This window comes from Podarcis cretensis, assembly GCF_951804945.1.
Source record: "Podarcis cretensis genome assembly, chromosome: 3".
In the NCBI taxonomy this organism is placed as follows: Eukaryota; Metazoa; Chordata; class Lepidosauria; order Squamata; family Lacertidae; genus Podarcis; species Podarcis cretensis.
Window position 1 is genome coordinate 86,402,553 of NC_137172.1, and position 16,255 is coordinate 86,418,807.

Here is a 16,255-nt window from a genome sequence, read left to right on the forward strand (position 1 = left end):
AGGGCTGGCGTGCCACACCCCTCCCCGGTTGGGCACCCAATAGGGAAGCTCGGCGGGGACATGGCTTGCTGCTCAAACGCAGCCGCGCCAGCCATCCCCACCATTGCACACACATTTTCTTCGAGTCACCCACCCTCCACTCCCTTTAGATTAGCTGTTCCTGAGACTTTGCTATGGACCTCTGTTTGGTCTCCCTGTTTAACCAGGGGGCCTGGTAGGAGTTTTTTCCAATTGGCTAAATTGGCCCGGCCTCTTGGTTTTTTCCGCCTACCTCGTAGCAACCTTCACAACTTTTGTGGTATTTGGCGGTTAGGCATTGGAATGTGTTGTTGGTGTTTCGGGGGGCAAGGTGTGGCCATCGCCTTCCCCGGCAATTTTGGGTATTCCGCTAAAGGAATCCAGCGGTCGTGGATCCTGTCTGATGCCCGTGTGGCGGGGGGCCATGGCACGACCCTCGGTGACATCAGGAAGAGAGCCTATAGTTGGATTTGCATCAACAGGCTTCCCCTACTGGTGATTAACCCCTCCTCAGACTCACCCCTCTACGAGTGGGTGGAGTCTAATGTTCCGTGGTCCAATGCCTAAGCCAATACCTTCTCACATGCTGTAATCAATAAAGGCCTTTACCTTACCCATTAACCTTACATTCTGTGTTCACGTGTCTTTAATCCCCAAGCGGGGATCGGGTCCTCGAATCACAATACAGGGTTGGAGAACTTCTAGCCCTCCAGATGTTGCTGGACTCAAGATTCCATCATCCCTGAACATTGGCCATGCTAGTTTGAGCTGATAGTAGTTGGAATCCCAACAACATCTGAAGTCCACTGATTCCCCACCCCTTGGCAACAGCATTCTTAGAATAGTCCATTCATTTTATAGCCACTCTCTCCTGTTACCTGGCTCTGCAACTAAGGAGTTATTATTTAGTCCAAAACTATCTGACATTATTTTTGATTCAGTAATGAGAGGAACAGCAAGAGGCATCCAAGTTTACAACCCAACACCAAACAGCCTTAATGTCCAATGGGAACCTGCACCAGGACCAGTGCAGCAATACAGAGTTGTCTATGCTCCATTGGTTGGCACACGGCCATCAGAATCTGTAAGTAATTTAACCTCCTGGGCCTTTCCATATATGAATTATTGGGTATAAAGGCATACTACAGAGCGGGCGCACCACTGCCTCCTTCAGTTCCCCTGGGATATTCCCAGGGGAACTGAAGGAGGCAGTGGTGTGCCCGCTCTTAAAGAAAACATCATTAGATCCCTTAGATCTATCCAATTACCGCCTGGTTTCGAATCTTCCATTCCTGGGTAAGGTGATTGAGAGAGCGGTTGCTGAACAGCTTGGTAGGTTTCTGGATGAAACATCGGCTCTGGATCCATTCCAGTCTGGCTTCCGCGCTGGTCATGGGACCGAGACAACTCTGGTCGCCTTAACAGATTATCTCTGTAGGCAGCTGGATCGAGGCAGGTCGGGGCTGCTGATTCTTCTAGACCTGTCAGCAGCCTTCGACATGGGCGATCACGAAATCCTGGACCACCGCCTTGCCAACGTGGAGATCCAAGGCACAGTCCTTCAATGGCTGCGCTCGTTTCTCTCTGGTCGGGGACAGAGGGTGGCGCTTGGGGGGGAATTGTCATCGCGCCACTCCTTGGTGTGTGGAGTGCCTCAGGGTGCAATACTCTCCCCGATGCTTTTTAACATCTTTATGCGCCCCTCGCCCAGCTTGTCCGGAGTTTTGGGCTGGGTTGCCATCAGTATGCTGATGACACCCAACTCTATCTGTTGATGGATGGCCATCCTGACTCGGCCCCAGACACACTGACCAGATGTCTGGAAGCTGTGGCTGGATGGTTATGTGGGAGCTGGTTGAAGTTAAATCCTTTGAAGACAGAGGTCCTCTGGCTGGGACGGAACGATATGGGATTGAGGGGGCAACTCCCATCTCTTGCAGGGGTGCAGTTAGTGCCAGCACCATCTGTTAAGAGTTTGGGTGTAATCTTCGATACCTCCCTCTCTATGGGGGCGCAGATTACAGCTATAACAAAGGCGGCATTTTTTCATCTCCACCAAGCTAAGCAGTTGGCCCCTTATCTCTCTCGCCCTGACCTAGCCACTGTGATCCATGCAATGGTCACCTCCAGACTGGATTATTGTAACTCGCTCTATGTGGGGCTGCCCTTGAGACTGACCCAGAAACTCCAGCGGGTGCAGAATGCCGCAGCGAGACTCCTTATGGGGTCTTCACTGCGAGATCACATTAATCCGGTACTGTACCAGCTGCACTGGCTCCCGGTGGAGTACAGGATCAGGTTTAAGGTGCTGGTTTTAACCTTTAAAGCCCTATACGGCCTAGGACCCTCGTACCTACGGGACCGCCTCTCCTGGTATGCCCCACAGAGGAACCTACGGTCTGCAAATAAAAACATCCTGAAGGTCCCAGGCCACAGAGAGGTTAGGCTGGCCTCAACTAGAGCCAGGGCTTTCTCGGCTGCGGCTCCAATCTGGTGGAACGCTCTGTCACAAGAGACTAGGGCCCTGCGGGACTTGACATCTTTCCGCAGGGCCTGCAAGACAGAGTTGTTCCACAAGGCCTTTGGTCAGAGCGCAGCCTGACTCCCTCCTCTGGCAACCTGCACAGAATTTTGCTTAACGGTTGCCATCAATTTGATTTTAATTAATTTTTAAATGAAATGTTTTTAGAATGTTAGATTATTTGATTGTTTGATTATTTGATTGTTGTTAGCCGCCCTGAGCCCGGCTTCGGCTGGGGAGGGTGGGATATAAATAAAATTTATTTATTTATTTATTTATTTATTTATTTATTTATTTATTTATTATTATTTATTTCTGGTGAAAAAATAAATATCTATGTAAAGTGTCCTATTCCATCCTACTTCTCTGAATGTCATTCTATATTTGCTGCACATATTTTTATTTAACTGTAAACATCGGTAGATCAAAATCAGAGAAGGTAAATGTTAAATGCAAGGTCAGGATCATTTGTTAGAAAACATTAAATTTCTAACTGCCAGTTTTATTTCCAACCTTTGTTGAAATCTGGGAGGAAAGTTAGTCAGCTTATTTTGGGAAGCAAACCAATTTCGCCACCTAATAACTCTCTCAGATGGCTGCTTGGCTGCACCCTATAACATGCACTGAACTTGCTGCATGATTGGGGGTAACTTTCTCTTACATGAATTTATGATTAACGAATACATTTTCCCTCTTAAAATGCTACAGATTCTCAGTATTCAGCAGATACCCTGTTGTATTGCTTTTTGCCAACCTGGTGCCCTCCCGTTGTTTCTGGAGCTGAAGGGAGTTGGAGTCCAAAACATCTGGAGGTCATCAGGTTAGGGATAGATGACAGCTGGGATAGCTCAGTTCATAGAGCATGAGACTCTTAATATCAGGGTTGTGGTTAAAGCCCCATGTTGGGAAAAAGATTCTTGCATAGTAGGGGGTTGGACTAGATGATTGTCCCTTCCAACTCTACAACTCTATGATTCTATGATTTATGAATGGGCAACTTCATACATTATAGCTGCCTCATAAAGGATGGCGAGAAATGCTCTGCATGATGGTGGCTCCATAAAAGAATCATAGTGTGTAAAAACAGCTTACTGTGTAGACTGGCACCTGCCACAAAGTCCCTGACATAGTGGCTGTCTGTGGTACTGTGGAAAATTAAGTGACAAGCACATTAAGCTCTGCTTGTTGCTGCTGTCAACAGGCAACAAATAAGTCCACCGGTGGGTGGGCACTGGTTTGAGAAGAGGACAGCCAGAGGGCACTTTGCCAGGGTGCTTCTTCAAATCTGGCCCTGGTTAATTTAGTCTGAGAAATTAAGGGAAGGATTTCATTAAAAAAAAACAACCTTCCCCTAGTTCATTCAAAAATTACAGCAGCAACAACAAAAAAGCGTTCAAGTGTAAGGAAAGTTGTCTGAGAGCAAGATTGTTTGTGAAGAGCTCAAGAAGCTTTCTTCTCATACTATCAAGCTCAGATTTTTTAAAAAAATTTAAAAGAAAACAGCAGTTTAAACTTCAGTGTTGCTTTCTTTTTAGGTTGTGGTACCAAGCAACACCCGCAATATTTTACTAGAGCGTCTGATTCCTGATACACCCTATTCTGTCAATGTTGTTGCTTTGTATGCTGATGGAGAAGGAGATCCAAGTCCTGGACAGGGAAGGACATGTAAGCAGAAAACACATGTTTTATTGCTAGGATATAGTTGTATGTTATGAATTATTATTCTCTCCAAGCTCTGCCGGTATTGTTCAGTTGTCACTTTTCTGCATTAGGTCTTACTTGCAGATAAGCTATTGCACGGCTTCATACAGTGAAGAAGGGTTACTTTCTAGACTTCAGTTTTCCAAATTCCACTTCATTTCATGCCCTTATTTATCTCTCCTTTTTCTTTTAGTGCCTCGCAGTGGGCCCAGGAACATAAGAGTCTTTAATCCTACTACAAACAGCCTTTCCGTTCAATGGGAACATGCTGATGGACCAGTGCAGCAATACAGAATCATATATTCTCCCACAGTTGGAGATCCCATAGATGAATATGTAAGTGTTCTCATGAAGGCATGTTAGAAATAATATCACAGCTTATTTACTTCAGTTTAAGTATTTTTGGCTTTAGCTTCCATAGGAAGTCAGTTTATCAGGAATTCTGCATGTTCGCATTCCTATTGAATTGTTTTGTTCTACTTTGTAAGCTTGCATTTTCCTGTCCCATAGGTATTGATGGATTGAAAAATACATTACTTGTCTGCTGTTTGCAAAAATATGAGCATGTGCAATTAACCAAACCATAGTGTGTATAGTCTGTGTACAGACAATAGCTATCTTTGGAGATGGTGTTTTCTTTACCCTTCAGTGTACACACTCATTATTTCATATTTCCTGGGGATATCTCTGATATTTGACAGGCTTTAGTGGTGCTACAAAAGCAAAACTAGGGGGGGGGGATCTACTTTGTTTTTTTGTTTTTTTCCCCAAGCCATAAGATCCACCCACCAGAGCGATGTGAAAAAGAATTCAAGAATGCCAAACCTTTGAGTCTGTTTTGAGCACCAGGCCTGAGCTCAGTAGTCCTTGCCCACCCACAGTAAAGGCACACCCTTTCAAGAATATTCCCCTCTCCCAGAATGTGTCCTCCTTTGGACAGAGTACACTCTTTCCTCTCTCTAAACATTTCCTCATTAGTTAGAAAAATAAATGCACAGGTTTCTTATGGTGTAGAAAAGCTCCTCCCTCTTCTTTCGATATTTTTGCATAGATACCAGACTACTGAAATGGAATTAGTACTTCCTTAGCAGCAAGTGGTAAACTTTATTCTGAGCAACATTTGTCTGTACGGAGCTTTTTGGTACAATCCAGTGCAGATTTAAGCATACACAAGGTCTTTTGACATGTTTAAGGTCATTGATACTAATGGACTTAAGTTTGCTGAACTCTGTGTTGGATTGTATCTTAAGTATAACCTTGGTTCCCTTTGACAATTTATAACTGGCCTTACAGTACACATTCCTCTTTTGTGGAGCTATATATTTCTGTGAGCCTGTTCTGTGCAGTTGGGGAGATCAATAGAGAGCGACCTTAATTGTCATCTGTGTCTAATGACCATCATGTGTCTGACTATTATGAGCGGTATTGGCAGTCTGCAGCTTTGATCTTTTTTTTCTTTTTTCTTTTGGTTTGTTTGGAGTTCTGCCAAGATTTTTATAATTTGCAAGTGAACTTCCTTCTCCTTATTTGGCAGCACAACTTTGGTGAATGCCTGCAGAATTCTCTTAGAGATGCACAGCGCAGCCAAATTATTTCCCCATAGGGAGGTTGATGGCATGACTTCTGACATCTGTGGAAACTTAGTTCAGCCCATAAAAACACCACCTAATTGTTCATGATGGTTACTTACTTCTGAATGATAATATATTTTGCTACAACTTGGCATTATACAGAAAGCACATTGTACTGAAAATGGTGCTCATGCAATAAAGAAATGGTGCTCTCCATTTCACTATGGGAATTTCACTCACTTGGGGGGAGGGGAGAGAAATTAATGGCAAATCTTCTCAGAAACATGAAGAAATAAACACGAACTATTCAGAGGACATTTTAACCATCACATTTAAATATTACTTATGATGGTTCCCACCCCTCACCCTCCATAATTCTCATCTTTTATCATCTGGGCTGTGTACATATTACTGTCTTAAAATGTAGTTAAGTTGAGTCTTGTTCTCAGTTCTGATCAAAGCTGATTTGGAGCAGAGTGTATCAAACTCAGTATTTCATAAGAAACAACAGGATAGATTTAGGATATATATGGACTTTGGCTATCATGTGTACAATGCTTCCCAGACTACTATTGGGAGTATGGAGAATGCAGAACTAATGGGAGTATGTATATAGCCCTACTTTCTTCCAGGGCTGTCTCTGTCTTACACATTTTAGATCAAATGCTTGTGTAATCCAGTTCTACTGAATTGGATGGAGTTATTTCAGACCACTAGTTTCTTACCAGAAGCAGAGATATGGTCCTCACATTCTCTGTCATTCTGTTTCCATTCAGACAAAAAGTTAAGGACAAGAGTTGTCACTTCTTCTTCAAACCATTGTCTTAAATATATTTTGAAGGAAACAATTTACAAAATGCAGTTACTAGACTTGATCCACAGATAGTCTCATCAGCTGCTTGTCTGCTACCTTTCCCTGCTGCCAGTCAAGACAGCACAGTACAACCATGGTAGTGTAATTATCTGGTTGGAAGGGATGAAGGAACAGAGTTTGTGAATTCAATCCCCCCTTCCACTTTGCATTCCAAACTGGTGAATAGTTTACTGTCACAACTCCCCAGTCCCCTTAAAACATGCATTTTCCTCCCACATCTGCTATTTTTCTAACAAAGGTGCAGATCTAAGAAAGTGATCTGAGTATGGAAATAAGCAGGGCTTAGTCATATGTGTACAGGACAGAACTAGTTGGTTCTACTGTACTTCTGCATTCTCTTCCTGCATCAGCCCCTGGTTGCAGGCTGTATCCTGATTTTTCTACACAGTCCTGTTATTTTCACATGCCAAAAGAAACTGTAGTTGTTACACACATTGGAGGCTCACTGCACCATCCCAAGGGGTTTTCTGGTCTGCTGCCACTCTCTACTAGTTGCTATTTTGCCATTCTTTCTCTAAATGTGCATGTACAACAGTAGTACCTTCCCCCACATGCAGTTTGTTCATATAAATGGATGTTGGGCTATCCTTGAAAGAAAGGCTTTGGTTTCCTGGACGTGTGCCAGACATGTTTGGCAATATGCTTGAGTGTTGCCAGATGCTGATCTAAAAAAATTCTCACTGGTAACAAACATCACTTTATCCACATTACAATGGCATTTTAAAATATAAATATCATAAATTAATGTCCCATCTATTACCCTAGGCAGCCTAATTTTGATGGTGCTGAAATTATTATTTAAAAAATGTTTCTTTATTATAAATCCATGTGCTTCTCATCCTTTTCCTATTGTGTTCTTTTTACTTTATTTTCATTTCTATTCTTTTCTTTTCAAATCACACACACAAACACCTATATAAATATTACAGTGAAAATATTTTCTATCCCTGATGCCCATGCATTGGTTTGGATCCAGAACTGCCCTTCATTCATGGTAGGATCAGATCCTTCTGCTAGTGAAGGCTGGAGATGACAGAAATGATGCTCTCCATTTTCCCCTGTGCCACCTTCCAAATTGTTCCAGAAGCTCCCCATATGAATTATATAAGGAGCTTCAAGAGATATGGGGAATAAAAGAATGCTATGTATCCCTTTCCTCAGCAGGAGTGTTTTATGTGAGTGGAACCTTGCTAATGGGCCTTATGGAACCTATGAATAAAAGCATAGCTGCTTGTTCAGTGTGGAGTAGAACTCCAAGTTGTACTACTACAGCTTTGAGCAATTTACGGTTCTACAACATTTACTCGATTCCCATTATGTTCCAGACAACAGTGCCTGGCAGAAGAAATAATGTATTGCTACAGCCTTTGCAGTCAGATACACCCTACAAAATTACCGTTGTGGCAGTTTATGAAGATGGAGATGGTGGACAGTTGACAGGAAATGGAAAAACAGGTACATCTGATGTGCTGTTAAATAATATGCAAACAACTGAGGTGCAAATGGTCCTTAACTATCCCCCCCACCCAGAAGTAGTGGTAGAGGAGTTGTTGCCATGGTTGATATTTGCCAAATAGACCTTCATTTGAGATCCTATCTCAGCATTCCTCAAATATTTGCACATGCAACATGAAATGCTGTGTGTCTGCATAGGGAAAGATTGAATGTCCCAACACAGAGACATGGCAGAATTACAGCCATAACCTGGATCTTTGTGAACACTTTGGGTTATCTAATCACTATCACTGTCCAATCCATTCATCTGCCAGGAACCCAGTCTGCTAGATGTCATACAGGCATAGAAATAACATTTTATGCAACCATTCTAACTTTATACTCAATTTTTGTCTTCTTCAGTTGGGTTGCTTTCACCTCAGAACATACGCATTTCAGATGAATGGTACACACGGTTCAGAGTTGCCTGGGATCCTTCACCATCTCCTGTTCTTGGGTACAAAATTGTCTACAAACCTGTTGGTAAGGCTGAGCTTAAGATATTCAAGTACACTTGACATTATTTAATATTTGTTCATTTCAAGACTTAAACACTGTGAGAATGTGACTGATATAAATGTGAAAATGAGTCTTCTCTCTGAGCTCTTGGAGATCTGCTCTCATTAAGGCAAATGAAAATTCATTTTTTCCTTTAAGGTACCAATGAGCCCATGGAGGTGTTTGTTGGAGATGTGACTTCATATACATTGCACAACCTGTCTCCTAGTACTTCCTATGATGTAAATGTTTATGCTCAGTATGATTCTGGACTCAGTGCACCTCTGGTCGATCAAGGCACTACATGTAAGACTACTTTTCATGCTTTTGGTTTCACTGTATATTAACACAGAGGAGCCTTTTCTGGGCTAGTAGATGTGAGAAAAATAACCTCAAATGGGAGGTTCCATCAGTTAGAGCATGCCTACCCCATGGGACAGGTAGTGTTGGAGGATTATGCTGGGCTTTCAGAGAAACATGGCATTGTTCAGGAAATGTGCAGTTCTCGGTTACTGTGTGGGAACTTAACACCATTCTGCTATCTTGTGCTTTATGTTAGGGATGCAAATACATTTCTCATTATCATAAAATCACATACCCCAATTACTTGCTGTTGCTGAGAAAATGTGATTCTTGCCTCCCCTCAGTACACATACAGTACCTATTAGTTGCAGTGTGAGTTCAATAGCCTATTACTTGTGGTAGAATAAGTGATATTTTAAGAATAAAGACATTCGTCATAGTTTCATAATTTGCTTTTAGCTTTCATCTTGTAGTTCATGGAAATTTTTCTTTCATGCTTTGCAGTGTATTTAAATGTCACTGACCTAACAAGTTATAATGTGGGATGGGACACTTTCTGCATCAAATGGACAGCTCATCGGGCAGCTACTTCTTACAGACTGAAGCTAAATCCAGCTGATGGTAAATATATATATATTGGGTTGTGCATGCAACTAATGTGAAGACTGTAACACATTTCCATCTAAACCTTGAAGAGCAAGGAATCTCCTGTCAGTGTGCTTCTCACAGACCCCTACTGTCATTTCTTGCATCCCTAGGTTCCTCTGAAGATGGATAACTTTAACAAATGGGTTGTGTTCCCAATCAAGGATATGGCAGATGATCTCATTAGAGATCTTGATCATTGAAAGGCTGGAGGCAGCAGGAACATTTGGGGCAAATACCTGTAGCTCTCCATAAAACAGTACCAGTGTTTGATTGCTTATAGGAAGTGTTATGCTCCTCTTGTTCCCCTCCTTTCAACATATTCTGCCTCAGGCTATTCCATAGTTGTCCTTCATTTAAATAATTTTTGCTCCTCGAGAGTTTAGTAGCTGAGTAGTATGGATAATATCTCTTTCCCATTATAACATATGCCCCTCCTGTTTGTTGCAGGATATGAATATATATTTTTATACCACAGCTACTCCCACAGTATCTCTGCTACAAAACAAGAAAAGTTTGTTGTTTTTTAATCCCCATTCCTTTTATTTTTCACAAATGTGGTACATGTGGACATTAAGAAACACTAGGGCAGATCAAAGGAAGGACTGAACTTAAATCTCGAAGCATGTTGCCTGCTAAGCATCCTTCTCCTCTGTTGTTATGGAGATTAGTTGTTCCACACCTTTCCCTTTTCATATCCTGGCACTGTTCTGTACCCGCCTGCAATCCAGATGCTCCAAACTTTCTTCCAAAAGTTCTGGAAGCTAAGCAGAACACTCCATTGATGCAACCATTCCCTTCTTTGCTATATGTACGTTAGTTTTCCGCTTTCAGCCATTCAGCAAGCATTCATAAGCTTCTACGTTCTAAGCATTTTAAAGTCATTATTTTACCTATTTGCAGGATCCAGAGGACAAGAAATTACAGTGCGTGGAACAGAAACCAGTCACTGTTTCACTGGCCTTTCACCAGACACAGAGTATGATGCTACTGTGTTTGTTCAGACTCCAAACCTTGAGGGGCCTCCAGTGTCTACAAGAGAACGAACATGTAAGTGGCAGATAACAATAAGAGTAGTAGTGGTGGTAATGTTGATTTAAAGTACATTGAATGAATGTGGTCAAAGTAATTGTGCTTGGAGATATTATCATTTTTGAGCTTGTAAAAACACTGTAGTATTTTTCAGGAATCCTAGAATTGTAGAGTTGGGAGGGACTCCGAGGGTCATCTAGTCCCCCTATAGAAATCTTTTGCCCAACTTGGGGCTCGAACCCAAGACCCTGAAATTAAGAGTCTCATGTTCTATTGATGGAGCTATCAGGCAGCACCTAGTTTTCCTTTGTTTCCTATTTGTGAGATTTCATGCATGAATTGGGCAACAGATATATTTTCCATGGGGGTGGGATCCTAAAACTTTTGGATTCTAACCTTCTCTTGTCTAAAAATCTTTCACCAATCATGTATTGTTGCCAGCCAGGTTCTTGGCACTTCTTGACCTCCTGCCAGGATTTTGCAGCCCCAGGTGGGATGATTAGAGTTCTTTGAGTACAAAAGGTGAATTACAAATGATTTTAAAACACCACCTCTCTTATCTCTCTGTGTGCATACGAAGAACAATAGAAGTTTATTTTCTTAAAGATTGACATGTCACATAAGTTGCAACCAAATGAACGTCTATCAATTGTATTTCTCTGCAGTGGATATTACTAATTGCAACTCACAAAGTTAAGAATATTGAATATGTAAAATATTTTCATTCAATATTTTTGTTTCAGTGATCAAGCCAACAGAACCACCAACTCAGCCACCAACTCCCCCTCCTCCTCCAACAATCCCACCAGCTCGAGATGGTAGGTGCTTACAAAAGCATTTATCTTATTTCTGCCATGTCTATGAAAGCAGGGCTTTGAGAGTACTGTTGAATAAAGGCTCTGATGTTACTATAATTTAGGGTGCTCATGATAGCTTGTGAACAGAGAAGTAAGTTCTGTTTAAAACTGTGTTTGACTCTTCCCATATATTCCCTTGTCTTTTACGTTTCCAGAGCGTTCATGTTTGTGTTTTTAGTCTGAGTTCTATAAACATGTTTGGTGCATTTGAGCCTTTGAATGTATTTTTCATAAATTCCAATGGGGGAAATGGTTTTTTAGATGTATTCTATATGTTACATTGAAAAGCTTGACACATGCTGTTCTTCAAATTATCATCTCAGTTTCCTTAATTATTCTGTACGTGTCAATGACTTAACTAAATCCAATGAACTTTTCAGTATGCAAGGGTGCCAAAGCAGATATAGTCTTCTTGACTGATGCTTCCTGGAGTATTGGAGATGACAATTTCCACAAAGTGCTGAAATTCGTTTTTAATACAGTTGGAGCCTTTGACCTAATCAACCCTGCTGGAATTCAGGTTTGTCTATTTTTCCTGTCTAGTAATAAACAAGAGAAACCAAGACTCTAAAGATTCTTAAAAGAAGCTGCTAGATTTCAATTTCAGCCAAAGCTAGAAAAGTGATTCAGTCTATAGCCCATGCTTCCAGATTCTGTCTTCATGCTTGCACTATGGATTGCATCATCCCCTTTCCATGACCATGAAAGAGTGGCTCATAGGTGTTCTCCAGCTCATGGATGGGCATTTTGCTGATTCCGGGGATGAAGATACAGTAAGAGGGAGACACTTATGCTTCCCTAATGGCCATAAGCCCCAGTCACCATTGCCAGTAGTCTGAGATGATGGAAGTTGCAGTCCTCAGCATCTCCGGGTACCACATTTGTTATCCTTGCATTAGTCAATTCACTAGACCTTCAGTTTCCCCACCCTCAACAAATGGCAAAACTGGCTAGCTTGAGGCAAAACTGATTCTGACCCTCATAGGATTGAATATTCTTTAAAAGATTAGCACAGGTGCACAATATTTTGCTGCATTTTGCCCTTTACACCCTTCTACCCTGGACAAATTGCCACCCTGTCCTTGATGGGTTGGCTCTTATCATTTTTCCTACTTGCAAGACATTCAGAGTTTGGGTGGCCTGATTTTCAGCAATGTGGGGTGTATGTGAGTGCTTCCTTTACTTTGTAGTATGGTGAAATGCTTGTTAGACTGTAGAAACCGTACCTTGCAAATGACAGCTTGGCTGTTTGAAAAACCCTTTCATCACATGCATGTAATAACAGCCAATAAGCAGGTAAGCCTGTATGTGATGCAGACTGTTTAACTGGCTACCACACCCACAGCTTCCAAGTCATGGACTAGATCATTCTTATATGTGCCAAATCCTTCATTAACATTTCCTGTACTCCCATTCCCTTCCCCCCGTGGTATTGAACAAAATTGCATTGTTGGAGCATTCATCCCAATAATGCCAGATTTAATTTTTTGTTTCAGGTTTCTTTGGTGCAATATAGTGATGATCCAAAGTCTGAGTTCCATTTGAATACATATGATGATAAGGCACAAGCACTAGGAGCACTTCAGAATATTCGGTATAGAGGAGGGAACACAAAAACAGGTACTTGTGGGAGGATTTGAGTTCAGTTTTTAAAAACAAACATGGTCTCTATGCTTCACAGATTTGGGATTGTATCCAACGTCAGTCCTACTCAGAGGTGGAATCTAGACACATAGGAAAAAAGTGAAAATGCTTTTTAAAAAAAAGTTTTTGAAAAATATATTGGATTTGCCATAGCTCATCATCACCATCTAGTGCCACATTTGTATAATGTACTTTACAACACACTTAAAACATTTTATTTGCAGCTGTATAGCTGAGTCCAAGGGACATGGGTGGCACTGTGGGTTAAACCACTGAGCCGATCAGAAGGTCAGCAGTTCGAATCCCCACGATGGGGTGAGCTCCCGTCACTTGCTCCCTGCTCCTGCCAACCTAGCAGTTCGAAAGCACCTCAAAGTGCAAGTAGATAAATAGTTACCGCTCCAGTGGGAAGATAAATGGCATTGCCGTGTGCAGCTCTGGTTCGCCAGAAGCAGCTTAGTCATGCTGGCCACATGACCTGGAAGCTGTACGCCGGCTCCCTCGGCCAATAAAGCGAGATGAGCGCCGCAACCCCGGAGTCAGCCACGACTGGACCCTAATGGTCAGGGGTCCCTTTACCCTTTAGCTGAGTCCAAAATTCAGCCAGTGAAAATAATGGGCATGACTAACTTAGGCACATTAATTTCTCTCAGTCTGCTTTGAGTATAACTTAGTTGGATACAACCTTTTAATTTCATTCCAATGTTAAGGTGTGTGCTGCTAATATTATCATTTTTGTTTGATCACCGCAATGAATTTTGTTTCACCATCTGCAGGCAAAGCACTTACATTTATCAAAGATAAGGTCTTGACATGGGAAAGTGGTATGAGGAAAGGAGTTCCCAAGGTACTTGTTGTTGTAACTGATGGCCGGTCACAGGATGAAGTGAGGAAAGCTGCAGCTGTCATACAACATTCTGGTAAGTTGCTTTTACGTGCCATAACACTGTACAACTATAATTCCGCTAACTTCATCAAATGTCAGATTCTGTATTGTTAGGAAGGCTGTAATATACACATTTCAAATAATCAGTGAACATTTATGAGCCTGATATCTGTAAACCACTTTATCCAGTATCACTTTGCAGTGGACTGAATCCAGTGCTGTTCATGTACAAGGAGAGCAGATTTCCACTTGCACACCAGGGGATCCTTTGAAGAAGTTTTGGGAGGAAGGGGAAGCAGTGTAGAGCAAGTGGAAATCTGTTCAAGCAGTGTTGGATTTCACCCTGGGTAAACTCTGTTGTACATGTAAGCTTTTTATTTGAACATTTATTTATTTATAGAAATATCTACCTGCCTTTCTGATGCCCATGCACCACAGATTTAGTCACTTACCCTCTTCAGGATATGATGTTTTCTTTTTTTTAAAAGGAAACGATAAATGTACACACTTTACACGTCTCCCTTGAGTTGTATGTCATCCCCTCATAACAGATTGCTTAGATGTTATCTTTGAGAAGAACATGTTGAAATATACTTGTGACGACACTAACTCAATCGATACTACATTTGCAGGTTTCAGTGTCTTTGTTGTTGGTGTGGCTGATGTTGATTACCATGAACTGGCCAAGATCGCCAGCAAACCCAGTGAACGCCATGTCTTTATAGTTGATGACTTTGATGCTTTTGAAAAGATTGAGGATAACCTCATCACCTTTGTTTGTGAGACAGCTACCTCAAGTAAGTCAAATGCCACTTCTCTCTAATCTTCTTAAGAATAAATTTACCTGTTGGATTCTAGTGATCAAAGAGCCTTCCATGAGTGGAGGGACACGATTAGATACAACCCCCTGTATGCATTCTTTTCAGTACCACCCTTTCTAGCACATTCCCTCATGCCTCCTCCACAGAAATCTGCTCTTTATGAAGAGGGGTGTCCAGATTGTCCTCTGATGCCGTGAGATGGGCTGCAATGGAAAGGGAATATCAACAGGAAGCCCCATGTACATACAACAGCTTATTAGGTGCATGCTGAAACTCTTAGAATACCAGGCAAAGCATCTGCGATATATAAGCTTGTCTAGTCTCCCTCTGAAAACTTCCAAAGGAGGAGATTCTGCAGTAACCCTGCGCACCTTCCAACAACAATGCTGCTGGCTCATTCATTATTTCATTTGACATGTTTCTTTTTCTGTTTCAGCTTGCCCTCTCATGTACTTGGATGGGTACACTTCTCCTGGTAAGAATTTATACACCAGTTTCCCAGCCTAGTAAAGTGTCTTCACATTTTCTAAATTCCACAAGTCTCTTTCCCTTTGAACATAATAATAATGATGAAAAACATGTTCTCCTTTATGATACAGGCTTCAGGATGCTGGAAGCTTACAACTTAACGGAGAAGTATTTTGCTTCAGTACCAGGCGTTTCCTTGCAGTCAGGATCCTACCCCAGTTATGTGGCATACAGGCTTAATAAAAATGCCTTTGTTAGCCAACCCACAATGTAAGCTGTGCTACCTTTCTTCTTTTCTTTTTTTAACTGGGGAAAGTTGACTGTGTGTGGTTACATGGAACACATAACTTTCTGGAATGATGGGTGATATATTTTGCTTAGTCTGCAACATTAAGAAATATGCTCAAAAGGAACTGCAACAACTTTCTTAAACAATGTACCACTTTTCTTCTTGCTTAAAATATTTAGTATTTCCAGGCCTGCTTTGTTTCTTCATTCCCTATACAGGCTTTTATTGACATGGCAATTGAAATCTGTTGCAATTATTCAGTTTCAAACTCGGCTATTAGTGGTTAGTGGTGGGGAAAATTTTAGCTATAGATGCATGATGGTAGTTGTTCCATACAGTATATTGCTAGCTGCTAAATATTCTTCACTCAGACTCACCAGCTCATTTGCCAATAGGAGAGGAATTCTGAAGGTTTATTAGAATAAAACAGTTGCATAGTTTGGAGAGGTTGAAGCTCCCAAGCCCTACAGAAACATAGCCAAGACAAAGCCACAGTTTTTGAGGGGAGCAAATTGTACTAAGTGAGAGGAACTCATAGCTTTATTTACATTTGATTCCCCCCTCCCTGAATTGCTCTCCTTTTTGAATTGCCTCCCAAAAGTTGTTAGGTAAAGGTAAAGGTACCCCTGCCCG

At 41.7% G+C, this 16,255-nt stretch overlaps 1 protein-coding gene across 9 annotated transcripts in view; it reads left to right on the top strand.

The window, feature by feature from the left end:
- Nucleotides 1-16,255, top strand: part of COL12A1 (collagen type XII alpha 1 chain) — a 116,995-nt gene that overhangs the window by 70,950 nt on the left and 29,790 nt on the right. For all 9 annotated transcript variants that reach the window (XM_079970267.1, XM_079970271.1, XM_079970270.1 and 6 more), the window contains 15 exons: nt 960-1,102; nt 4,075-4,204; nt 4,434-4,576; nt 8,011-8,140; nt 8,543-8,662; nt 8,837-8,983; nt 9,485-9,601; nt 10,529-10,675; nt 11,401-11,475; nt 11,895-12,034; nt 13,011-13,134; nt 13,935-14,078; nt 14,677-14,841; nt 15,302-15,340; nt 15,465-15,603. In XM_079970267.1, the coding sequence (XP_079826393.1) occupies nt 960-1,102; nt 4,075-4,204; nt 4,434-4,576; nt 8,011-8,140; nt 8,543-8,662; nt 8,837-8,983; nt 9,485-9,601; nt 10,529-10,675; nt 11,401-11,475; nt 11,895-12,034; nt 13,011-13,134; nt 13,935-14,078; nt 14,677-14,841; nt 15,302-15,340; nt 15,465-15,603 (1,903 nt within the window). The remainder of the gene's footprint in view (nt 1-959; nt 1,103-4,074; nt 4,205-4,433; nt 4,577-8,010; nt 8,141-8,542; nt 8,663-8,836; nt 8,984-9,484; nt 9,602-10,528; nt 10,676-11,400; nt 11,476-11,894; nt 12,035-13,010; nt 13,135-13,934; nt 14,079-14,676; nt 14,842-15,301; nt 15,341-15,464; nt 15,604-16,255) is intronic.